This window comes from Amblyomma mixtum, chromosome 3 (genome assembly GCF_055824585.1).
Source record: "Amblyomma mixtum isolate Tamu chromosome 3, ASM5582458v1, whole genome shotgun sequence".
NCBI classification, from domain to species: Eukaryota; Metazoa; Arthropoda; class Arachnida; order Ixodida; family Ixodidae; genus Amblyomma; species Amblyomma mixtum.
The window spans coordinates 346,215,002-346,240,737 of NC_143014.1; the positions used below are offsets into that span (position 1 = coordinate 346,215,002).

The window sequence follows — 25,736 nt, forward strand, 5'->3', positions numbered from 1 at the left end:
AGTGTATGTTATAGGACACGAGTTCGGTCAAGTCGCTAATCTAGACAAGGAACAACACAGGACTTAAAACACAGCCTTGTGGCACACTGGAAAGAACAGCATTTAGCGGGGTGTTGAAACTGTTAAATGAGAGGAACTCTTATCGGTGACAGAAGAAATGTTGTAGGTAAGTTGGAACCCTCTTTTCTGAGGTACAATATAGCTAGTTTAAAAAGGAGTAGCTTATGAAAGATTTTTTCGAACGGCTTAAAAAAATTAAGAAAAACACAATTGGCTATGGAACGACCGTCAGGGATGGTATTTTATTTTTATTTAGTATGGTACTAAAAAATCGCCCGGAGGCATTGTTGTAGGGGGCATTTCAGGGAAAGGGAAAATGTGCACAGTGGTTAAATGAGCAAAAGATCATTTCAAGTAAAACATAAAAGCACAACAAGAACGAAATTACTACAAGAATCCAAACAGTAGAGAATCAAGTTTAGAGACAAGCATTCTTTGTTGCACAAGAAAGACGCAAAATGAGAATACAATGACAATATAGTTTATGACTGTGGACTACTGCAAACATATCGCCTTAACGCATCCCCAAATTGCATATCACTTGTAGACACCACGGCCTCAGGCAATTTGTTCCAATTGTTAATGCTGCGAGGAAAAACGATGACAGGTATAATTTTGTTCGGCAGGCGATTTCCCGTATTTTTCGGTCGTGGTCTTATTTTTAAGTGATACGAAACTAGTTGGGTTTCAGAAAACGTAGCGGTTGATGGCGTTGCGATTCCGGATTCCGATACGATTTATTAGTGAACATGTAGCAACGGTGCGAAGGATTGCAACCCTGTCCCTGTTTGTCGGTAAAAGACGCTAGTTGCATTTCGCAAGAGAGGTTCTTGCGGAAGCCAAACTGCGAATTCGTAAAAAAAGAGTAACTTTAAAGAAAATTCACGATGCCCAAGTAAAGTGCGTGTTTAAGCGTTTTGCGTGGAATGCCTGTAATTATATAGGGCGCCAACGGTAGGGTCTCTTTAATTCCACATTTGTGGACTAGAACAACCTTTCCGGTCTTCTATTCTGATGGGAGGACATTATCATCGAGGGATTGCTGGTACAGCTTATCCAAGATGAGAGAGAAATACAGTTTGGGCTTTTGAGGAATTTAGGGTTGTCAATTCCCGTACTAGATGGTACTTTCAGAGAATCAATATATTTGTTCGATACCTATTGATTCAATAATTAGTGGGTCCACAGGTAGATATTTACGACGTGGGATGGCTGGAAACGTTGGGTGATGTGAAACGACAGTTGCCGCAAAGAAATTGATTTAATCCTGAAAGCGGACATCAGGAGGTAATTATTTCTTACAAGAAGCACAATCTAATGAATAATGACACTTTATTCAGCTTGGTCTCTTCGGCCCTTTACGCATTACGAGGCAAATGTAAACTAGCCGGGAAGATTTTCACCCATGGTTTGTGGCAAATAATAAACACTTTGTCACTGGCACAATTCTTCCGTGATCCGCAGAGCTTCGTCACGAATATCTGCCAAGAGGTTCATAACACCAGATCCCCGCGTCTTCTTCACAATAGCCGCCTCCATGCGCTTCAGCTGGTCGCGGTTGAAGTGCTCTTTCCAACCTCCTACTTTGCCTTGCGTGACCATGTTAGAGTGCGTGGGATCTTTGGCAACAGCTGGACCCTTACAAAAATTTTTAGTAACATTCTTTAGAAAGTCTTTCGACAATTGTTAATAGAACCTATCAACATTGAATAGAAAGTCTTTTAAACGCCTTTGTACATTGTAGTAACAACCTATCAACCGTCTTCCGACAATTGGCCACCGATATCCAAAAGACTCAAGTACATAGAAAGTCTTTATACTTCCTATCATCCCCTTATCGAGTTTGTATACACTTCCTACTGACCCCTTACCGACAATGTCTACCAACACCCTATTAACGGTCTTCCGACAATTGGCCACCGTTATCCAAAAGACTCAAGTACATAGAAAGTCTTTACACTTCTTATCAACCACATACCGACAATGTCTACCAACACCCTATCAACGGTCTTCCGACAATTGGCCACCGTTATTCAAAAGACTCAAGTACGAAGAAAGTATAATTCCTACATCAACTTTTGGAAAAGTGTATGTTAACTACACAGTACAACACTTTTACCAACATAGTTTTATCACTTCAAAATCATTTTGTGAACACTATCCTGGAGTGCTTAAAGAATAATAGAAGCAAAATTCAAATTATTACATTTATTGTGCACAAGTGTACATCCGCGCTACAACACATGCATGATGCATCAAAATATTTTATGGAGAACAACAGAGGAACAGAATATTGCCTTCGGCACGCTTCCCCTCAGTTCCCTCTGAGTAACAATGACTGACACACAGCAATTGAAAAACATAACAGGTTTTAATTCACGATGTTTCGGCTGGAGGACCAGCCTTTTTCGAGTATAGTATAGCATTCGAAACAAAAGCTGTGCGCTTCAAATGCTGTAGTACACTTGAAAACGACTGGCCCTCCAACCAAAACATCGTCAATTAAATCCCGTTAGGTTTTTCTTACATATATACGAGACTGGCCCTCCAACCAAAACATCGTCAATTAAATCCCGTTAGGTTTTTCTTACATATATACGAGGTGTTTCAGGGAAGACTAAGTAATTTTCAAAAAACAGGTATTTTGAGATGAATGTATGGCTTTTTCAGCATAGTATTACCAGTGTTGGCAGGCACCAGAAAACTTGTGAAGTGTCTTACGTAATACGCTGGTTAGCTAATTTTTATTAATGAACCTTTTCACTATCAGAAACTTTGTTAAAACATTAAGTTGGGCTAGTTGGTAACGGCTTGAAGGAATCATACTCTTAGCGGTAAGAACACACACAACACCAAGACACACACACACAGGACACCCGCTAGACTTCAACTATATTTACTGGACACTTGTACGACATAAATATGTATCACTGAGCACACGCAGGTGCCTCGTCATCGGCATCAGGTCTAACTACGCCCTCCCCTCTCCTCCAAGGCATACGGTTGCGCCGATAAACAATCCCTTTTTCTGCCAATGCCAGGGAGGGAGTGCTTACACACGTCACCCGCCTTTTGAATACGAAAGGCCTGGGAGCCGAGAAAAAAGAAAGAAAAATTATCGAAGTCTTTCGTATTCAAGAGGCGGGTGACGTGTGTAAGCACTCCCTCCCTGGTGTTGGCAGAAAAAGAGATTGTTTATCGGCGCAACCGTATGCCTTGGAGGAGAGGGGAGGGCGTAGTTAGACCTGTTGCAGATGACGAGGCACCTCTGCGTGTGCTCAGTGATACATATTTATGTCGTACAAGTGTCCAGTAAAGATAGTTAAGTCTAGCGGGTGTCCTCTGTGTGTGTATCTTGGTGTTGTGTCTGTTTCTTACTGCTAAGAATATGATTCCTTCACTATCAGAGTTAGGCGTCTAGTTGCCATTAGAGATTTGTAGCAGTTACATGCACTGGAGGGGTTTCTTTCCCTGTGTGCTTTCAAAAGCGCATGTATTTTCGCACGATGCAGCCAAATTTTGTCGAGCCACAGCGGCGAAAGTAATCATGTTTTGTACATTCCAGAAACTGATATGGCTACTACGAACAACTGGCTAAAAGTCTTTAACTGCAACCAGTTGCAAACCTGTGTTAGTTAAAAAGTTAATTATCAGAAATTAGTTAACCAGCTTACTAAATACACCTCACCGGCTTTCTGGTGTCTGCTAACACTGGTAATATTATGCAGAAAAAGCCATATTTTTGAAAACTACTTATTCTTCCCTGAAACACCTGGTGCATATAAATACTGCTCACTTTCCTGTACAACACATAAACGAAATAATTTCTTCTGTAACATGAAAGTTCCATGAGCCACATGACAAACCCGTGGAAAAAAACTGCATGCATACACACACATCTCTCCAAAACAGCTAAAAAATCCCACACAGTGAAACAATGCTTACACTGTCTTAAGACCAACATTAAAGGCTGCAAACACTAGCGAATTAAAAGTCAAACAAATGCCAAACATATGCTAAATGTCCCCATGGATGTAGATATTAAGCTATGAGCTGATTTTAATAAAAATGCATCAGCACAGAAATGCTTAAGCGACTTTGTTGGTGCACTATCCTGACACTTGTCCTCAATATCAGGCAGCCTGCTTGTTGTTCATCATCATCATCAGCCTGACTATGCCCACTGCAGGGCAAAGGCCTCTCCCATGCCTCTCCAATTAACCCTGTCGTTACTTGTCTGCATCACCAGTGGAAGAGGTAGCGTCCTAGTGATGAGACGTGTGCACGAACAGGTAGCCTTCTCCATGGCAGAATGCAGCAGCAAGAGAACTGCACAAGAAAACATTCAAAGTATACAGTTATAGTAACTTCTAATAGAATCAAACACGGAGCAGCAACAATCAGTTAAATGTGCACTAAAATGCAGCACTCCGAGCGAGTTTGATAAGGCTGCTGAGTAATAGCATAAGCAGCAGTCACAAGACTAGAACTAAATGTAATGCGTCCTTGAACAAGAAAAAGCTATAACATGCTGTTGTGTTCAATTCTGCCCCCACATTCGAAGACTGAATGATATTCACAGGAACTGACATTAACGTGTTACACCTAATTAGGCAGGCTCGAGACAAGGCGGTAGGTGACTATGGCATAGGTTCTAGGAACAGTAGGGGAGAGTTATTAGTAGAGTTCGCAGATAGAAATAGTTTACGGATTATGAATACCTTCTTCCGCAAACGAGCAAACAGGAAGTGGACGTGGAAGAGCCCCAATGGTGAGACTAAACATTAAATAGACTTCATACTGTGTGCACACCCTGGCATCGTAGAGGATGTGGAGGTCCTCGGTAAGGTCCTTTGTAGCGACCACAGAATGGTAAGGTCTCGTGTTAGCTTAGATTTGAAGAGGGAACGGAGGAAACTGGTGAAGCGAAAGGCTATTAACGAGTTAGCATTAAGAGGGAAGGTAGAGGAATTCAGACTGTCGCTGCAAAACAGATTTTCCGCTTTAACTGAAGAACACAACCGCAGTGTTGAAACAATGAATGATAATCTTACAGCTATCGTTCCAGAGTGCGCCGCAGAAGTAGGTGGTAGGATGGTTCGACAGGATACCAGCAAGCTATCTCAGGAGACTAAAGATCTGATTAAGAAACGCCATAGCATGAGGAGTTCTAACTCCACAGACAGGATAGAACTAGCAGATCTATCGAAGTTAATAAATAAGCGCAAGGTAGCCGACATAAGAAAGTTTAACGTGGAGAAAATCGAGCATGCTCTAAGGAACGGAGGTAGCTTAAAATCAGTGAGGAGAAAACTGGGCATAGGTAAAAACCAGATGTATGCGCTAAAAGACAAACAGGGCAATGTCATCAGCAATATGGATAAGATAGTTGAATTAGCCGAAGAATTCTACACAAATCTATACAGTAGCGAATGTAATCATCAAGTTACTGAGAGAGGCAGTCGAGCACAGCAATGGGACATCCTGCCAGTAACGAAGGATGAAGTAAAGAAAGCCTTAGGAGCAATGCAAAGAGGGAAAGCAGCTGGTGAGGATCAGGTAACAGCAGATTTGTTGAAATACGGAGGAGAGATTGTGCTACAAAAACTAGCCACCCTATATACGCAGTGCCTTGTGACCTCGAGAGTACCAGAAGCTTGGAAGAACGCTAACATTATCTTAAGTCATAAGAAAGGAGACGTCAAGGACTTGAAGAATTACAGACCAATCAGCTTATTGTCCGTTGCCTACAAGGTATTTACTAAGGTAATCGCTAATAGAGTCAGGACAACCTTGGACTTTAGTCAACCAAATGATCAGGCAGGCTTTCGTAAAGGATACTCGACAATAGACCACATTCACACTATCAATCAGGTGATAGAGAAATGCGCAGAATATAACCAACCCCTATATATAGCCCTCATTGATTACGAGAAAGCATTTGACTCAGTGGAAACCTCAGCTGTCATGCAGGCATTGCGGAATCAGGGTGTGGAAGAGTGTTATGTGAAAATATTGGAAGATATTTATAACGATTGCACAGCTACTATAGTTCTCCATAAAGTCAGCAATAAAATTCCAATACGGAAAGGTGTCAGGCAGGGAGACATGATCTCGCCAATGCTCTTCAATGCCTGCTTACAGGAGGTATTCCGGGGACTGGAATGGGAACAGTTAGGGATAAGAGTTAATGGAGAATACCTGAGTAATTTGCGATTCGCTGATGACATTGCCTTGCTAAGCCACTCAGGACAAGAACTGCAAAGCATGATCAACCAGTTAGACAGGCAGAGCAGAACGGTGGGGCTAAGAATCAACATGCAGAAAACCAAAGTAATGTTCAACAGCCTAGCAAGGGAACAGCAGTTCGCAATTGGTAGCGAGGTGCTGGAAGTAGTAAGAGAATATGTCTATTTAGGGCAGGTAGTGACCGCAGATCCGGATCATGAGAGGGAAATAACTAGAAGAATAAGAATGGGGTGGAGCGCATATAGCAGATTCTCTCAGATCATGATTGGTAGCTTACCAATATCCCTGAAGAAAAAAGTACACAACAGCTGTATCCTACCGGTACTCACCTATGGGGCAGAAACGTGGAGGCTAACAAAGAGGGTTCAGCTTAAGTTAAGAACAACGCAGCGAGCTATGGAAAGGAAAATGATAGGTGTAACGTTAAGAGATCGGAAGAGGGCGGAGTGGGTGAGGGAGCAAACGCGGGTTAATGACATCTTAGTTGAAATCAAGAAGAAGAAATGGGCTTGGGCAGGGCATGTAATGCGAAGGCAAGATAACCGCTGGTCCTTAAGGGTAACGGAGTGGATTCCAAGAGAAAGCAAACGCAGCAGGGGACGGCAGAAAGTTAGGTGGTCGGATGAGATTAAGAAGTTTGCGGGGATACAGTGGCGGCAAGTGACAAAGGACAGGGTTAATTGGAGAGACATGGGAGAGGCCTTTGCCCTGCAGTGGGTGTAGTCAGGCTGATGATGATGATGACCAAATTAGGCTACCACGAAGAGATATTTAGCCATTCCAGTCATATGAAGATAACATGCAGGCCATAAGATATAAAAATTATGTTGTGTTTCTGATTTGTCTGCACAAAAATTCAGGCAGCTTTTGTTTTTAAAAGTGATGGCACAAAGACATTGCAATATAATGCACATGTTGCTGTAGATAATGTATCATTTGGAGCTATACCAGGTGTTAGGGGAAAATGTATGAACAAAGAGTACAAAGGTGAGCAAGTTCGTCAGGGCAAGAGTGGCACACTCTAAAGCAAATGAACAAAATATTAAGGCACACACTGCGTCAGATACAATACTTGTAAGTAAAACTGCATAGAACTACAAGCGATAAAAGCCTCAGAAACGTGCCCCTAAGGGAGCAGCTGGACTGGTAGTTTTTTATTTGTCCCGCAGCACATCCCTCTAGTGCTGAGGCCTGCTCATATCTGTTTAAGGTAAGAATACAAGGGAAACAAGCAAACAAGTGTTCCAAAGAAGATAAAAATGATGTGCACTTAGGTTGTTCTTTAGGAAATTACCTGTCACTAATTGCAGCAATAAATACCTCGAGAAAGAAAATAAGTTATTTACACAGCTTATTACAAACCTTGATGGCACGGGAGAAAGGCAACATCAAATGCATCGGTTCAAGTAAAGCCAGGGGTCTTGTTAAGGTCACAGCAATATTTGTTGACTTAGGCTCAGCTAGTGTAATGCAATCAGTAACTGAAAGTCGGCATGAATAAAAAAAACAATGCACCAATACTCAATTCCAAATGCATTTCAACTGTACAGTGCAGTCAGTTGTGACAAAGGGAGTGTGAAAGAAAACCTCAGCAATGCTCATGACATCGAATAAGCACCTTTCTTCTGTACAGCTAAAATATAAGCTTTGCAGGGTTTCATGTAATGCAAGGATAACCTGGTAAGGTATCAATTATTGATGCTAGCAACAAATATGCTTCTAAAGCAGAGTGCTCCACTTGAATGCCAATATTCAATTATGCATTGCCCGTTAGGCCATGCCTATCACATCACTGGTTCACTTCAAACATGCCATACCTTGTAAGAGGTAGGTACTGCTGAAGTAAACCTATAAATTTATTTGCTGCTTTTAGACTGCTGTATATAGGTCATGAAGCAGATAATTGCTTTAATTTGGTCTATGCAGTGGTCAAGATTTCCAAGCACGAGAGGCATAAGGGAAAAAACTATAGAAAGCATTTCACACTATAACACAATGCACTTGACTAGGGGAGTGCTTTCATGACGCCCGCAATATCTTTTCCCTTTCTCTTGGTCCTCTTTTAAAAGAAAAAAAAACGAAAGAGAGAGGGAGCCTGGACCAGAAGATTTTTGGCAGGCTAAAAAAGACAAGGAAAATATACCCACTTGTCTACCTATCCTTTTACAAGTGGCACATGCTTGGTATCCAGTGTCAATGGCTGATAGGCTGAACCAGCAGGTCTTGATGTCATTTGCCTCTGTTTGAGGTAGCATTGGCTCGATGACAGATGAAAGCTGGTGCAAAAGTAGCGTGATGATACCGGTGGAGCAGCTGTACAGGGCTTGACTGCGGGTGCATTTGAAGAAAGGCTGCATTAGAGCCATGCTTTCATAAACATCACAGAAGCCACATCCCATTAAAACCTCTAGCTGTTCAGTCCAATGTGTTCATGAGTGGAGGCTAATTATTAATTACCTATGCCTCCAATAGTTAGCAAAAAAATTGTTTACAAAGCTTGTCATACTTTTCTTAAAGCTATTATTCGCGAATCACGTTATACTTTTATCGCTTCAGACTGAAAATGGGGGAATGACATAAATGTAGTGAACGTAAAAAAATAAAATGACAACAAACCTTCCATTGTGCGATTACCTCAGCTGCACTGCAATGGAATGGTTCTGCTATTTTTAATCGTCGTTTCGTTGACCAGAACTATCAAGAAACACAGCACTTGATGTGACTGCGACGTAGAACGGGCAATGCTCCTTATCCAGTAAACACTCAGGCAGCAGAATCAAAAGACGCACGCCGCTACAAGCACTTTTCGTTCTTATGGTCTCCTTTTCACGCGCTGCTCCTGTTCAGTCGGAATAACGAATCAAGCAGCACCCCATAAATCTCGGCGTGCAACCAAATTCTATCACATAACTCCTGCGCCGAGGAGCTGACGCAAACAGCGTGAGGCGGCGGGTTAAAAGTTGCATAGTTGGCAAGCGAGCGTGTCAGAACACCTTCTCTCTGCAGACGATCGCGTGGTGCCCGCATTTTGCACCTCACTGCGAACAAGACGTGAAGACCAACCCAAATGCATTCGCAGCCCTCAATCATACCCCCGACACATCGCAGAAGTCATTTTCCAGTTCTGTACTTACATTTGTCAACGTTCACGGCAAGCCGTTTCTTCTATCGGGCATCGGGCGCCGGCCGCTCTCGGCGTGGTTGCGTGCAGTACGTCAAAGCAGTTTTTGAGCACTGCGTGCGCGTAAGAACGTCTTCCGCAGCACTGGAGCCATCTGTCACCTTCCGAGTTCAGTCACACTACCACAACACTAACGAGGCCGCACATTTAACACAAACAAACTGAAGAAACGCACCCACATCACAACCGTCGCACCCCGCCAACAAAGAGTCGTTTCAGCGTCCTAAAAAAGATAGTGTAGCGCGCGGCCAACATGAGACTCGCAATCCGCCGCCAGCGAACGGAAAGGTGGCGCTAATGTCGCCTAACTTTACACGCGTTAAAAAAAGAATTGATAACGCCCTTTTGCCACAAACTTGTTGCATTAAACAACAAAATATTTTGTTTCAATTACAAAGTCAGCAAATTGGAATGATTGCGGTGAAAAAATGCGACTACTCACAACCATCTGTTTCTGGCGGCGCTGCGAACGAAAGCTTGGAAAACCGGGCAGCATGCCGGGCAGCTACAGGCGACGCATCTGGGGCCAGGAAAGCCGCAGCCGCTGCACGGCTGCACTGTCTGCCTAGTTCTAAGGCTATAGACCGTTTACAGCGCGCAGTTCTTCCGTTTGAGACCAGATGGCGCCACAGGTGCGCTCAGAGCACGGCGCCATTACTTGCCTCGTAAGTTGCCGGCGTGTATGCCTCGACGCACCAGTGGAAATGTGGAAAGATAAAATACATGCTCTGTTGTGGATTGCAAATATTGCGACAAACAGTTAAAGGGGCGGGATGCGATCGTTTGCGAGCTTCACGGAACCGAACTGCACAAGGACGTACTGCCCCTGTTCGCGCCCGTTCGGCATCCACCCGTTCCGAACGGGCGAACGCAACACACATGTTCGCCAGCGCAAGACAGCGAATATAGAAAGAAAGGTCTCGATCTTGGAAAATCTGCGACGGTAAGCGCGCAACATAGCCCCATGAACGAGCTGTCCCGCCACCGAAACGTCACAAAAAAAAAAGACGACGTACGTATCCTATACCGCTACTGCATATTGTGCAGTGCATAGCCGTGCGAGCGGACAACGCTTACCGTCAGTTCGTGTATTACATACCGTCTTGGTGCTACTGTTAAACTTCGCTCCATGTAGCGCGATTTTCGTGGACCACAATCGGAATAAAGCATTTGTGTTACGGCTGCTGTGCTCTGCGGTTGTCACTTCCTCGCGATCCATGCGAGACAGTCACTAGAAGTGACTCCGGCTGATTGCTTACAACCAACGAGACCTCGAGCACTTTCATGTCCGCATATCGAGCATGGAGCGTACCACACTTGTATACTACATCAGGCTGACATAATTGTGAACTTCGTGTAGTCAACGCTCTTCCATGCACGCGTTATAACAATTATATCGCGGAATCCTTGTAAACGATTGCATTCCAGCTTGTGAGGGCTGCTTGATGCATGGTACTGCTTAAATGATTGGGTAACATTTGTTTGTTTATTTTTGTCGCCTTCCTTTGTTTAGCAAACCAACAGAAAATATTTTAGGTTGCCTATGCACCTTTAACAGGTTGTAAACAAATGAATACAATGTGCATGTGAGCGTTTTAGAGCAGTTTCCGCATGCATGTGCGCAGCCGCAGGGTCATTAAACCGTGTTGTTTTAGATAATAACAATAAAAAAAATACTAAGCAAAGCCTTCAGCGGCATTCAGGCGATCCACCCGTTCCCTCGAACAGGCGGAGAGCTCAGCGGCTCTTCGCGACATGAAGCCCGATCACGTTTTCACGTCTAAAGTGATCAAATTCGGGTTTTCACATGTTCTTCGAAGCTTCGGACCAACCACAGTGTCGTCTTCCCACTCCTTTAGAACCGTATCAGCCGAAAAACTGCCTGTCGGAACCGAAACATCAGACTCGGCAGCCGTCGCGACGAGGCGCACGCCGAGCCCGCCGAGCGGTCAGGAGGCGAGTAATGGCGGCGTGATCACGTGATCAAAGATGGCAGCCCCCATGATACGCCGCTGTAAAGCGTCTATAACTCAGCTCCCCGTAACTCCGTCGCAGAATAAGGAATGATGATGATGTTGCCAAATGCTACTGGTTTCGGTTTTTATTTTCGCATATTGTGTGGCTTAGCGTACTCTACACAGCTTGGCTCATGCGATTTAGTGTACGTGTGTGTACCTAGGGAACACGAGCGTTCGCACGCCGCTCTAGCGTGACGCGCGAAACTTTCAATGCTGCGCTGCAGCATCGCCTCTGTTTTGTGTGTGTTTATATCACGTCATTGGACACCTTGCACGCTCTTTGCTCGAGCGAGCCCCGCCGACAGTCGCGCTGCCGTAGTCTTTTTGTGTGCTTCCTTGATTGCTTTTTGCCTCTGCCTTATGCGGTCCTCGGCTCGGCCTCACGTCCGCTGATGGCAGTAAGAAAAGGCGAAGAATGAACACATGCTTTCGCGCGTCTACTCCGTATGACTACGTTAAAACCCAACACTTTATTCCAGGATTCCTTAGTCATTGCATTACTGGAAGATAGAAAATACAGCTCTCACCACGTTTTCCCTCGCCACAGCTTCGTACCGTGTTTGCGTTGAAGGAGATGCAAGTGAAGATGCGGAAGAGGCACTGCGCCTGTGCTTTAGCGGTGCTCAAAGTGGGGGCTGCTCTCACCCTAGCTTTTTCCATACTGGAAGCTCCTCTGTGGCTCAGTACTACCGAAAAATGTAACAAGTCAAGAATGAGGGCTTATAGTGCTCCAATTGCCGTGCACCTTCCTCATGCAAAGCCCTTGTTACCGCAGTTGAGTACAGCGGGCCGCTGTTACCTGTTTTGTTTCTCTATACTTCTCTTTATAGTATCGGCCGCCGAACATGAATAAAATTAATATTGCCTTGCCTGAAATTTCGCATGTACAGTCGCTGAGGAACGAAGCAACTTGAGTTCTCGAAGCTGTAAGCCTGCACACGTTACACAGAATTTACTCAGAGCGCGAAGCGGTGCGGCCCTTTTCGCGCGGGGTTTTTCAGTCCCGTGCGATCAGCCATTGCTGGTCGCTCGAGGAGGAGGGTAGTGCGAGGGTTTAAATTGGGCGCTCCCACGTGGAGTGGCATAGTGTACCGGGCACTTTTGCATGGCGGGCAGTGTGCAGGGAAAGTGTGCTTGCGGTGCAGGTTCAGGAAGCTGGTGATATAATTTGGGCGCCATTTGGGCTAGCGAGAACGTGTCATTCAATGAGTGTGGAAACACATCGGTGCAATGCTAAACTTGAATTTTTTTGTAGCTCGCAACAATAATCCCTCTGAAACCTCAGAGCGAAACGCTCTTATTGCTAGTGTGTTTTAGCACCGTCGTACGGTACATCACTGTTCAACTGCACGTTAAAATATGACCTATCAAGAACTACAACAATAGCAACACCAACGTGTTTCGAATTGGCAGAGTTGTTGTACAGCTCTGCTGAAATTCTTTGTTAGTTCTGAAATGTTAAATCTGTTTAATGACTACCTGAGTACAGAATTTAAGGACGAATACGCAGCAGAAAGCATTGTTTTCGTGTAGAATGAGCCATCAGCGAAACTGATTCGCTGTAACGAAGTCATCATTGCGCTTATGTAACACAATATGTCACTAGCTCCTATTTTTTCTTAAATTTCTTTTAATTTCCTTGAAGTGCGAGGCAATAATACTTGAGTATTCTATGAATTCATTCACTTTGTACCAAAATTATTTCGTTTGCTGGTAACTTTTTTCGTAGACTTTATACAATCAAAAAGTGTCACTAAATGTCTTCAATTCAAGGCACGTTTCTGAATTTCGGGATAAATGTTCTGTTATGAACTTTGCCCTTTTCCGCGCACTCGAAAATGCGAAAGCAGTAAATCTAGTATTGAGAAAATTGAACTGAAATTTCTAAAAATCCACAGCATGCTCGGCTATGGGAATGTGATTGCAAATTTTTGTTTCGTCTTCAAGGTTAGTTAAGTTGCCGGTTTGAAGTTGTCGGCTACAGTACTTGATTATTTTAGGCTTTTATTTGTTTATTCGCATCACCAAAATGCTTTCTCGGTTCGTAGTATATTTCTATTGACAGCAGTATATAAGCAGTAAGAAAATTGTATGAACTTTCTATCAACAAATGTTGATAAAATATGCCCTAAGAAAATGTGACTGCAAATGTTTGTTTCGTGTTCAAGGTTGCTTTAGTTGCATTGACATGTTAGGCTAGAGTACTTAATTAATTTAGGCATTTATTCTGATTATAGAACGTTCTGTCGGTGTCTATAGTATGTTTCTACTGACAGCAGTACATAGAAAGCAGTAAGGAAATTGTATGAACTTCCTATCAACGAATGTTAATAGAATATGCTTGGCTAAGGGAATGTGAGTGTAATGTTTGTTTCGTGTTCAAGGTTGTTTTCATAGCTTTGAAGTGTTCGCCTACAGTACATGATTTGAGGCATCTATTCGCATGACCAAAAATGTTTTGTCACTTTCTAGAGTATTTCTGCTCACAGCAGTCCGTAAAGAACATAAAGTATTAAAATGGAATATATCTTCTGTTTTAAAACGTTTTCCCATATCCTGATTACATTCCAAACGCATTTGCTGCGAATAATGTTGGTCGCTTTTCGATATAGTGAAATTGTTGACTAGCTGCAACAGATTCCACCATGCAATCAGGTAAGATGTCGTCACGATTATGCGAACAAGATAGTGTTAATCACCTCGAACACCATGCAGTTTGTTCATTTACTTCTCTCAACGTGTCAAACTGCACCCAGCTTTTCTAGTAACTTTCTATTGACAGGAGTAAATACAAAGAAGTAACAGTCTACCAACTTTGTATTGACAAAGGTACATAGAATGTAAAAATTATTTTCTAGTAACTTTCAACGTTGTATGAACAATTGTTGATAGAATGTAAAAGTTACTACAAGGTTACTAGAGTCAATAGAATGTTAATACAAATTCTAAAGAAAGTTGATATCCATTTTGTAAGGGGATTCACCGTGACATTGAGGTCCGTCAGCCTTGTCTTCAGGTCTGACCTTCTAGTGTTAGCCAGGTCGATCTCCATTGCTTTGCTCATACTGTCCGGTTTCGCCCTTTCCAAAATCAGCTCCAACCTCTTTTTCCCTGCTTCGCCGTCGTCCTGCAACCCCTTGCTGTAGCGTTCGCCGAGAAAGCGGGCCAAGCGGACGACGGTGCCCTGCGTGTCTCGTTTCAATTCCTCGTACGTGATGAACAAGACGTTCGGCTCGTTTCTCAAGCAGTAGGCGGACATCACGTGGTCAAAGTAGTCACCGTATCCAAAGTTGCCTTCAAGGAACGCATCCAAGAAGTCGTCGAAGGAGCCATCTTCGAAATGGAAAAAACTGAGAGACCTTACGTGGTAGTAAAATGAGACGCAGACATCCCAAGGGTTCCGTGCAACATAGACGTACTTGGCCTCGGGGTTGAACTTGTCACGGCGCATCGGAAGATGAGTCATAAACAACCTAAGGGTCCCTGGCGCGAGGTAGTGCTCCCAGTGTACTTCGTTGTAGTCAATAAACACGCAGGCGTCAATGAACTCTTCATAGCTGTCAATGGACCCGCCTTCCTTGAGGATGAGCGGCGTGACATACTGCACCCAATGAGTGCCGCTCTTGGGGTAGGTCACTTGCAGCAGATCGCCCTTCCCTGGGACAAATTCCAGGGCTTGCCTTATGCGCTCAGGCACGGTGAAGGGGCACCTCGGCACGCCATCGATAACATTGCAGAAAGGCTTTATTCGCTCACTTTGGCATTTAGGCATAGCTTGGGGGATGCAAGAGCTGCAGAGAGCCTTGACAGTTTGCTTCGAAGCACTGCAAGAGGTGAGACAACAATTAGCGGCTGTGAAGGACAATGTTGAGCCAAATTTGCTCATGCGGGAGGGGGGCAATTGGAGTGAAGCGTTTGCGATATTCGCAGCATAGGGCTCGTGCATTTGGAAGACGCATCGAACTACGTTTTTCTCGTACAGGGTACAGCAGCGGAGTAGTGACATTAGTGGGGAGCTCCAAATAACATCGCAACGTGTTCATTCTTGGATACGTCAGACATCAAGCACTGTGCACTGTGCACATATAATGAAATTCACAGGCGATCGATGGATGGATCTGACGGCAATGTGTGAGCATGCTTTACGCTCATAGTGTGGCGGCTAATCGCTTTCTCCAACGCCGGTTAATTCCATCCAACATAAAACAAGAACTAGAGGACGCCCTACACTCCCTGGCTCTGTCCAGGGACCCTCCCTGACCAGGGATCAGAGGATAAGAGTTGGCTCATCTGCTAGCCCGCGATGTTCACATCCGGGTGCCTGTCATCCTCTGGTCAAGTCCTTCAGCGTGAGCCGAGAAGCTGGCCCCCAAACGCTCACAATAAGAAAAACTACGAATAAGTGAACTTTATACCGACTCGTACCACGCCCCCGTCCAGATTTCAATGTTGCCCAATCATATAAACTTCGTAGAATTCAAACAAAAACTCTCTGTACACAATCCCGACTATTCCCTTTCTGTCTTTGTCCTGACCTATCCTGTCCCATCTGTCGTGCTCTATATCCTAATCTGGAGCACTGCCTCTACTCCTTTCCTGTCACCCAGTCTAGTCTCTACATTTCCTTCCGGGAAGACCACCTGTCCTTGGTCAACCAGGCATAGGATGTTCTAAAAGCTTAATCTACGTTCTTTAATGACGTTTCTTTCTCTCCCTCTCTCCCACTGGCTGCCACTGCTTAGGTCATGACACACGCTTTTGTTGTCTTGTTTGGTTTCTTTAGTGTTGGTTGCTACTTGCTTTCGTTTCAGCGCATGACGCCATGGACGTCAAGCGGGACGCATGGCACATGCCCGCGAAGGAGCAGGGGCAGTGGTCCACCCTCTCCACTATTCTTATTCCTTTCCAGCTCCCACTGCATATGGTGTAGCGGCTGAGCAGCTTGTGTGCCCGATTCCTAACCCAAAAGCGGTCGCGTAACGTGGTGGCTAGAGAAAAGCAAAGCACTTCAATCATGCATGACCCGATTCCTCCAAGGTTTTAGTACGCAAGATAAAGTGTTCGACCTGGTAAGCCACAGTGAACTTCAGAGGACTTTTGGCGTTTCGACACTAGCCATTTTCCTTCACGTAGGAAACGTTTACGACAGTGTCCTTCAAAGCTCAATACTAAATACTTTGCAAGCCATGGATGTACAGGAGCATCTTCTATGATGCATTCACTCTTTCATCTGTGACCGCTGCATTCTAGCGAGGTTTTGGGACTATTTCAAGCATAAAAAGGGCTGTATTGCGAGGTCTGCCTCAGAGGTCCTTTCTCCCACTTTAATGTTTTAATGACTCGTCTTCCTGAGGCCTTGAAGAAAAATCATAGGAAGCTCCGTATGTCTATATTATATGAAGGCGACATTTCTGTTGTGTTTATCAGCTACTAACACAAGCGATAAGCCTTGATAGCTCAAGAAACTCTGCTTTCAGTAGAGGATTATCTTAAATGTATGGGATTGTCTATATAAGTGGAAACGTACGACCTTGTCTTGTTTCCAATTGTTGCAAGACGTTATGCGTGGCTGCAGAACAGACCATGGCAGCCCGTGTATTCGTCAATGCACAGGATGATTTTTTTAGCATTTACAGCTATTTAAAAAAACTGAGAGATACGTCGGTGCAGTCCGTTGAGCTAGATTGTACAGCAAGACAGATTTCGTGTTCAAATTTTGAAGCAATAATTAAACAATGAATTCATGAACTTAACAAATACAATTTTTCTTCTTGTTTTTACGCAGAAGGGTTATATTGGGAAACTGATGGTCATCAACATCAAAGGTCAACAACAAGGAAATGTGTTTTGGAATATAGAATGTTAAAAATACGCATTTGAAAGCACGTCCAGTTAGCATTTCCGCATTGCATACTTATAAAATGAAGTCATTCACTTCTTATACATCTAATACAGGCGCAGTTGGTGCATGTAATAATGTAGAACTTGATTTTGGCGGCGATATTACGCGCAGCGGCGCCATTATATAACTAGGTAATAATACAAAGTTGACTCAGCAACGTTTCAAAAGCTTATTTTTGACGTTCGATATTAGGAAGCACACTGCCGATTTAAAAAAAATTAAGAACAGGGATCACCATCGATATTGACAGCCACCAATATCGTAATTAAACCTGGTCCACTGAAATTAAACATTTATCAGTCAATTAGATTAATCATATAATTATTGATCCATGTGAGGTAAATAATGTCTGCTTTGTTGTACAATCTAGCTGAGCAAATGGCACCGATGTACCTTTAACAGTTGCTTATAAAAAGATATATGTAAAGGTTAAACCGAATCGGTCTGTAGTCGAGCTTTCTTGGCGTCGTTCTTGACTCTCGTCTCCAGTGGCGACAAGTCGTGCAATCAGTTTTCTCAGCACTGTCTTTGCGCGTTAGTATGATCTGTATAATCGCAGGTGAACAATGGAGAAATAATCCTTCGTCAATGGTAAGACTCCATGAAGCCCTGGTGGTGAGCCGCATAATGTATCAACTACATTTAATATTTCACAGTTTGAACATCCTGAAATTTTGGAGAGAAAGAGCATAAGCAGAGCGTTGCGAGTCCGCAGGCGGCCGCGAACAATCGAGTTCTTTATGAGCCACTATTAAAATCTCTTGCCCTTGTGGCTTCACAAACGTTATTAATGCGGCTTGGTTGCCTCGGAGAGACGGTAGCTCTTCTCGAGTGGCTCCGAAACAGATCAGAGTCCCAGGCTTACTAAGCCTGGGCTTAGAGTCCCAGGCTTAGCACCTTACGTCTTAACGTTCACAGACGAAGCCACCGGTTAAACCCACCTTAGACATTTTCAGTCTCACCTCTGCGTTGACCATTCCTCGCGTTCGCGCTAATTGGAGCACTCCTTTGCTAGAAACGCGTTCGCTCTGTCTCGAGCATTTTGAATAACAGTATGCTTTCAATGCCCAAGGTTTCACTGATGGTTCTGTGCAGAGTTAGTGAAGCGGAATTTCATACTCCATCCTTGAATATTTCCTGGCATGCCCGCGTTACTAGTGCCGTGTCCTCCATAACGGCTGAACGCGCGACCAGTTATGTGGAACGATCTGTCTTTTCCGGCTCACCCTGCTGCCATATTGTCAGATTCGAAATCGGCCCTTCAAAAGATCAAAGTGTGGGCTTCCCTGCGAAGGGTTGTCTATTAGCTCTCTGAACTTGGTGCATAATCTGAACAACAGAGGCTACTCTATGTATAAGCTTCTAATGGGTTCCTTCGCACGTAGGCGTCTTGGGCAACGAGGTGGCAGGCGTCCTCGCCCACGAGGCTCTTTCTGTGCATCCATCAAGAGATGTCCCTCCAGATATAAAGATATTCTTGAAAGTAACGGTCCGCAGTCATTTCAGTTACCTGTATTGTCCACCCAACCAACCGCGTGTGACCAAGGGACTAAAGAGACCTGAAGCCATTTAACTACTCTGCATTCGCACAGGTTTTGCTCGTACCCTAGTGTCGATGCATAAGACGGGTCTGGCATCATCTCCGCTGTTTTCTTCGCATAGTGTGTGCGGTGATGTAAAGAATTATGTCATGTGTTGTCCAGATGTTAATTCGGAATGGTGTGGCCTACTCAATGAATTCATGCGGGCAGGAGTGTCATACGGTTCATATCAAGACATCGTTTACCAGCGCGGACACTAGTCACACAGACAAGACGCTTCCCTCCCGCGTTCTAAAATTTCATCGAGACTGTGGCCTATACTTCAGGTGGCGACCGTAGCAGTTAGTGACTCTTGTGGGGATTGCGCGCATGATGACGTAGACCTGCCAGGTCAGAGATATGCGCTGTGTAGCCAATTGCTGATTTAATTAATATCTATGGATTTTTACGGTGGAGCAATTAACGGCTAGGCTAATCGCGCCAGTGGCTAATCCCGCGAGGCTAATCCCGCCAGTGGCTGCGTACAGCCTCCAACTCAACCAAAGATTGCGATGCAGAATATTGTTTCCTGCATGTTTATGTCTATTGATCTTCGTTTTCTTTCATTGCTCATCGGTGGCCTCAGCCTACAGCCACTTATTCCCGATATGACACTCTGATGCCCAATCAATAAAAAATGGAGATAACTGCGTGTGACCCGCACTGGGCGAATTTAAACGCACTGACGCCTCCTCGGCACTCGTCGCGACTCTTCGCCTCTCATTATCATTCTTTTTTGTTTGTTAAGTAAATAACTACCGAATTAGCGTAATTATCGGATTCTTGAATTAAATAGCAATTTATTTACTCTGATTATGCCTTTTTTATCTCAGGCAACCATTAAGGTTTTCCAAATTTGGCGCCCTGGTTGCTTTCCCGTCCACTTCATATATCCCTGTCAAACCTATTCAACCGTGGAATAGTTTTTGCTGATAATTAATTAGCTAATTATTCTATACCAATGAAACTTTTTGTTCGATTAATGATCACTCATGAAATGCATTTCCGTTGATTTAATACTTTATTTTCACTCTTTTGTCTATTGTTTCACTAATTTCCCGTGCACGGATGTTTTCCCGTCCACTATATCGACGCACGCGCTATTTCGACGCTTTTTCGACATTTTAGCTCTAATTAGTTAACTATTCATCCCATCGACATAATTTTTCCCCGCAGCATCCTCATATCATCCTCTATCGATTACAACCACTCGTTTGATGCTACCTCTTCTCAGAACGCCACTACTGCGGAGACGTTTTGCGGACACTTTTTGCTAATAAGTTTTGGTGACACGAACCCGCCGACATAGCCCAGGAATGCTTTTGCTTTAGTCAAAAACGTTTGTCCACCGGACCCATGGAGGAGCGTTACAAAAAACCACAGGCCGCTATGCAAGGTGACAAAAGCACGAAATAAAAGTACAACCAAAAATACTTTTTGCTCCGATAGCTAACTGAAAGATTTAAAAAGAAAAAAATGCTGAAAATACGAAGGAAATAAAAGACATGCAGAAATATGCACCTGACAAAACGCGATTGTGGAGCGTTATGGAAGTAGGGAGTGTAGCTCTCGTGTTTCGTGTTCGTGTCAAGGTAGCGTGAGAGGGTTTTCGCGCAGCTGCTGTCCTCACCATTCGATCACGTTCCTCGTGAGACTCGCGCTAATACTGGATATTCTGTGTCCGCTGCTATGGAGAAGGGTGGCGCTCGTCAACACTACCAAGGTTAGATTACACGGAACTTAAATACTCCCGATAGTAGAATATTGGACAGACGCCGCCGTAGCTGAGTTGGTAAACATAAGGAGGTCGTGAGTTCAGATCCCACTGGCGGCATTTGACTGTTGTTTCTTCTACTTTCTAATCAAATAATTTTTAGCCATACTACTAATTTGCCATTGTTCCACACCACAAAGTAAAAAAAAAAACATTCCCCTAGGCTTTCCCTGGTTACGATGGAATTTCGCTTTCTAAATATGCATATCATAACGAGCCCTCATTTCCGTAGGCTTGTCTGCTCAATTTCGTGTTCTGTTATTTTTAGGAAGATGGTACCAGTTTTGCGATAATTTAGTTTGCTCTAGGGGTTGCCAAATGTCACCCTTTAGATCGTGGGTAGAGTAAAATGTATTGCTATTTTCCAGCAACGATATTTTCCACATTAAATGCAGTTGGAGCTCACGTTAGAACGCAACTCTTAGCTTATCTTTATTATATATTGAATGGCAAAATTTTGCCTGCTTGGTAGAAAAATCTGTGGAAGAGACGTTTTTAGGATATATTAAAAGTATTCTCAGAAGCGTTTTTAAAGTATGAAAATTTTTTCAAGATTTGTGTACGTTTGGGCCCAAGATTTGATGTTCGTTTCGCTAGGTTCAGGAGTATCCCATTTTCAATGTCGGCTTGACCTGCTCACGCTTTTTTTATACCCTGCATTACTGAAAACACCATAGCAGCAGGATGAAGCACTTGCGGGGAGGTTTGATAACGAGGAAAAAAATGAATGTAGTCATGCTGTTAGCGTTAATGCAAGAGGCCATCCGTTTAGAAATCAGCATCGTTTGTCCAAGCGCCACCAGCAATACCATAATTATCGGTGTACATGTTGGAGAGGAGGAATAACCGCGAACTTGACAGGACTGAAGAACGAGAAGAGGGCAAAACGAGCGGTAACCGCTCGTCCTGTCCTCTTCTCGTTCTTCAGTCCTGTCAAGTTCGCGGTTATTCCTCCTCTCCGACTTGTCAGACCAACTGGCCCAAAGCTTCCCGTTGTTGTATCGGTGTACAATCCGCGCATTCTAAAAGCATATATGCTAAAATTTTTTCTCCGCCCACAATGCAGGGAGTGTGCACGGTCGTCGCAGTGACCACCATTTTGTTTCACATTTAGCACGACGGACGGCTGTCTGCAAGTCTGATCGGCTTATCGCCCCTTGCTCCGACCTTCAGTGCTGACGCTATGCGCTATTCATCAAAATAGCCCCGTGATGTCGTGAGAAGACCTCCCATAGAAGTTTGGATACACAGTTTTAGATTTAGGCCAGTTAGAGGAAGTGCAGGCTGAAGAGCAGAATTTAGGTCAGTGACCGATAAAGGCCGGGTCTATTCTAGCCGGCAGCTATAGACTTTCAGCGCTCATTTTAAAGTTGACAATTTTAGAACGGTAGTTATTCTGTTCCTAGGTGATCGGCATTTGTGGTAGCTTGAATTTTATTTTAGCATGTATAGATGTTCTAGAATTTTGTAGTAGCAAAAATCGAGTCCTGCTAAGATGGGTTAGGAACTGAAGGTTAGAAGCAAGGAGAGTGAGGCGTCGGTGAATTTGAAGGAATTGCAGTTCTAATCTGTAGAGAAAGCCGAAGGCGCGCATTTTATGAAGAAATCTTGCGTATTGGGTGCACGCGTGGACAGGGCTGACCAAGCGAACACCAAACTAGCGTTACGTCAGGATGCTCTAGAAAGAGAGCTACAGGTTCGAAAGAGCAGAGAAGCGGAAAATTCAAGAACAGCTTGTTCAACTGCAAAAAAAAAAAATGATTGACACCGGCATCGGAAGCCACACTGAGGACATTCCAGCACCAGCCATGTGGACGGTGCTAGCGTTGGCATGGATAGCGATAAGAATGTAAGTCCGGCAGCTTCAGACCGGAACAGCAATGCACCGCCAAGAAGGGGAACAAGCTAAACACGAAGAATGATGTCTCAGTAACTGATAAAAGGCAGCACAGTCCGGAAGTTAGGAGGGAGGAAGAGAGTACCCTAGTGCTCATCGCTGGTGACTAAGATATGACGAGGTGCGAAAGAGCTATAATGGCGCGTGTAAAGGGTGATATGCAGGTAGCAGTTGAGGTTTTCTCACGGAGGATAATGGACGCGGTACTCAGAGAGACTAAAAGATAACTTTCAGAGAACGCTGCAGGGCGTAATTTGGTAGTGATAGCGGCGGGGCTAAATGATGTCCTGAATGGTGACACCGCACAAGTAGTGGACAGATTAGTTGAGGGAGTAGACGATATAAGGCACAGCAACTGCAGATCGTGGTGTGCCCTGTGCCGAAGGTGCAAGGACAGAACGGAGAGATTGCCAAAGACGTGGTGACTCCTAATCGAGAGATAAGGACGTTAAGCGTCGAGAAAGGCTTTGAAGAGGCACACATAAACAGGGAAGTGCATAGAGCAGGCTTTCGCAGACGCTTTACACGAGATCCCATCCATCTTAGTGGAAGCGTAGGAGCGAAGATCGGCGGGCTCCTGGCAGACCAGGCAGTAGATTTTTTAGGGGCTCCGCAGCAGATCAGGGTGTATGGGTAGGCCGAAGCGAAGCAGAAAGTGTAACAACGGCGGCTCTGCCCAACAAAATCGCCGCTAGGAGTTCCAGGAAGAAAACTGCTAAATAGGTTTGGTTTATGGGGGTTAACGTCCCAAAGCGACTCATGCTATGAGAGACGCCTTAGTGAAGGGCTCCGGAAATTTCGACCACTTGGTGTTCTTAAGCATGCACTGACATCACGCAGTAAACGAGCCACTAGATTTTTGCCTCCATCGAAATTATACCACCACTTCTGGAAATAATTTTAACACTAGGATCAGTTACATAAACAAGGAAGGGCGTAGAATGTGAGCGCAATGGTTAGAAGAGCAATTAAAGGACGGAGAAGTAGGTGTTTACGCTCTATGCGAGACACATCTGAGTGATCTAGAAGATCCACCATTAATCGATGGCTATCTCTGTTGAGGAGTCAACAGAACAACAACGGAGAAAAAGGGAGGAGGAGTAGGTATGCTGATACATCAAGGAACAAATTGGCAAGGAATTAAATCAACTTGCAAAGAACATGTCTGGGTATTTGGTAGAATTGCTGGTAAAAAACATGCTAGGGGTAGTTTATTTAGGGACCGGGGACAAATGCAGGCATGAAAACAAGCATCTAGTTAAGTGCCTCAATGACGATATAAAGCAGTTTGGAGAGAGCGCCGATATTATTCTGCTTGGAGACATGAATGGCCACATCGTGGATCTGGATGGATACACAGATTGTAACCGGAAGTTAATGCTAGACTTCTGTGAGCGGCACAACCTAGTTATTGTCAATAGAGAAACTAAACCTGAGGCACAAATCACGTGGGAATTCCGTGACAGGCACACAACCATTTACTACTGTCTAATGTCGCAGGGCATCTATAGCAAGCTGGCGATGATGGAAATAGACGAAGAGGGGAAGTACAGCCAGGGAAGGGATCATAAACATATTAGTCTACAGTTGGGAGCCGTGATCTTAGGATCATGCGAGAAGTCACGCAACACCTAACTACGCCACACTCGGAACCCATGCAGACCTTTTTTTTTTCAGAAATGGAGAGTACTCAAGAAGAGAAGAGAGGGCCTAGAGAGCGAAGAAAAGAGCGATACAGCCATCGTTGTCCTGGCACATGGCTGTGATAGTATCAGCATTGTCCTGGAAGCACGATTTTTCTTTTGTCAGCAACTTTCTGCAGAAACTCTTGAATCCGGTAGAGGCTCATGAGGTACGTTCCCGTTCCAGGACACATACCGAGCCGCGCTCAGTCAGAAGCCACCGTTCATAAAACTATGTTCCTTTGGAAAGTACTTTAGTCGTAATGTACTCAATCATTACACCAACCAGTGCTGTCGAAGCTATATGAGCAGCCGACGAAAACTAGTGAAGAGTCGCCTGTTGCTTCAATTGCAGTGGGTTGACCAGGTGTAGCGGAAACTGTCTTTGCAGGTGACATATTTTTTTCATTTTAGTCACAGAAGTTTCCTTTCATTGGACTCGTTAGATTTGTCTTCCTATATTGAGCAAAACAGATGAGGCCTCTTAATTGTCATACCGCTCCTCAAGATGAGTAACCCACGATGCAATTCCCCCTTTTTTGCGGCGATGGAGGACTAATATTCCATTCCAAATCTTGTGGTTTTCTATCCGGTTACAGAACCATAACAAAGGGAAAGCTTTCTCGTAGCCAGGTTTCTGTCGTTAGCACACCAGGTAAATCAACTTGGGAGCACTCTGCACGCCTGACTGCTGGCAGTGCTGAGAGTTTCTAGAGGAAACCGAGAGAGATAGGACAAGCGCACGCCTGCTGAGAACCGGGCAAAATAGCATCGTCATAGTAGACTAACGATGCTTGTTTAGGTTATCTTAAATATCTTGACGGCAAAATTTACACGTATAGTATCCTGCGCTGCGCTGCATGGGCTGCATCGAAAATGCTTCGTCTACAAGCTGCAGCATTTCGCAGAAGTGCGTGCATCTTGCATGATTAGAACATTCTCGAATCTTCGCGCTGAGAGGAAACTTTGAGCAATGTGAGGGGCGGTAACTTACGAAGCATCGTAGCGGCAAGAAGAAAGCAAAGCATCCGCACGTCTTGAGTGTGCCAGCCACTGACGATATGAGTGCCGAATGTTTGCCAAAACTTGCACAGCGGTCATATAAATAATGGCGCTCCAGCAAGCTACGAAGTTTCATCTCGGACATAACGCCTACCCGAACGTAGACAAGGGCAGGTGGGTTTAAGTGATTTTCACGCATTCGTAAAGCCACCGCTTTTCACCCGGACACAACGTCGCGTCTTTACAGCATGCAGCTTGAGCCGAAAATCACAGCCTTGTCTGCTAATTATGACTTGAAGAAATCTTTCTGCAGCTAACCTTTACGTGGCGCACAGGGTGCGAGAAGCCAAATTTCAGTTGTTTCCTCTTAGTGCTTCTCAAGGAAGTGCTC

General features: G+C 44.3%; 1 protein-coding gene and 1 long non-coding RNA gene across 2 annotated transcripts; both read right to left on the bottom strand.

Moving 5' to 3' along the window:
* Window positions 1–359: 359 nt before the first annotated feature.
* Window positions 360–25,736, bottom strand: LOC149356246 (sulfotransferase 2A1-like). The gene is made up of 3 exons (XM_089576290.1): window positions 25,664–25,736; window positions 14,492–15,332; window positions 360–1,734 (listed from the first exon to the last, which is right to left on the bottom strand). Exons 2-3 carry the CDS (start codon window positions 15,278–15,280, stop codon window positions 1,495–1,497), a joined length of 1,029 nt encoding a protein of 342 aa, XP_089432416.1. The 5' UTR covers window positions 15,281–15,332; window positions 25,664–25,736; the 3' UTR covers window positions 360–1,494.
* LOC149356247 (uncharacterized) lies at window positions 3,415–9,813 on the bottom strand. Its single transcript, XR_016291627.1, has 3 exons — window positions 9,444–9,813; window positions 8,457–8,637; window positions 3,415–4,389 (listed from the first exon to the last, which is right to left on the bottom strand). It is a non-coding gene; the product is annotated as an uncharacterized LOC149356247 (long non-coding RNA).

Coding starts and splice junctions, on each gene's coding strand:
- LOC149356246 (XM_089576290.1), bottom strand. CDS start 15,280: ATGCCTAAATGCCAAAGTGAGCGAATAAAGCCTTTCTGCAATGTTATC. Junction 1,735..14,491: donor TGACGGACCTCAATGTCACG/GTGAATCCCCTT, acceptor CAATTGTCGAAA/GACTTTCTAAAGAATGTTAC.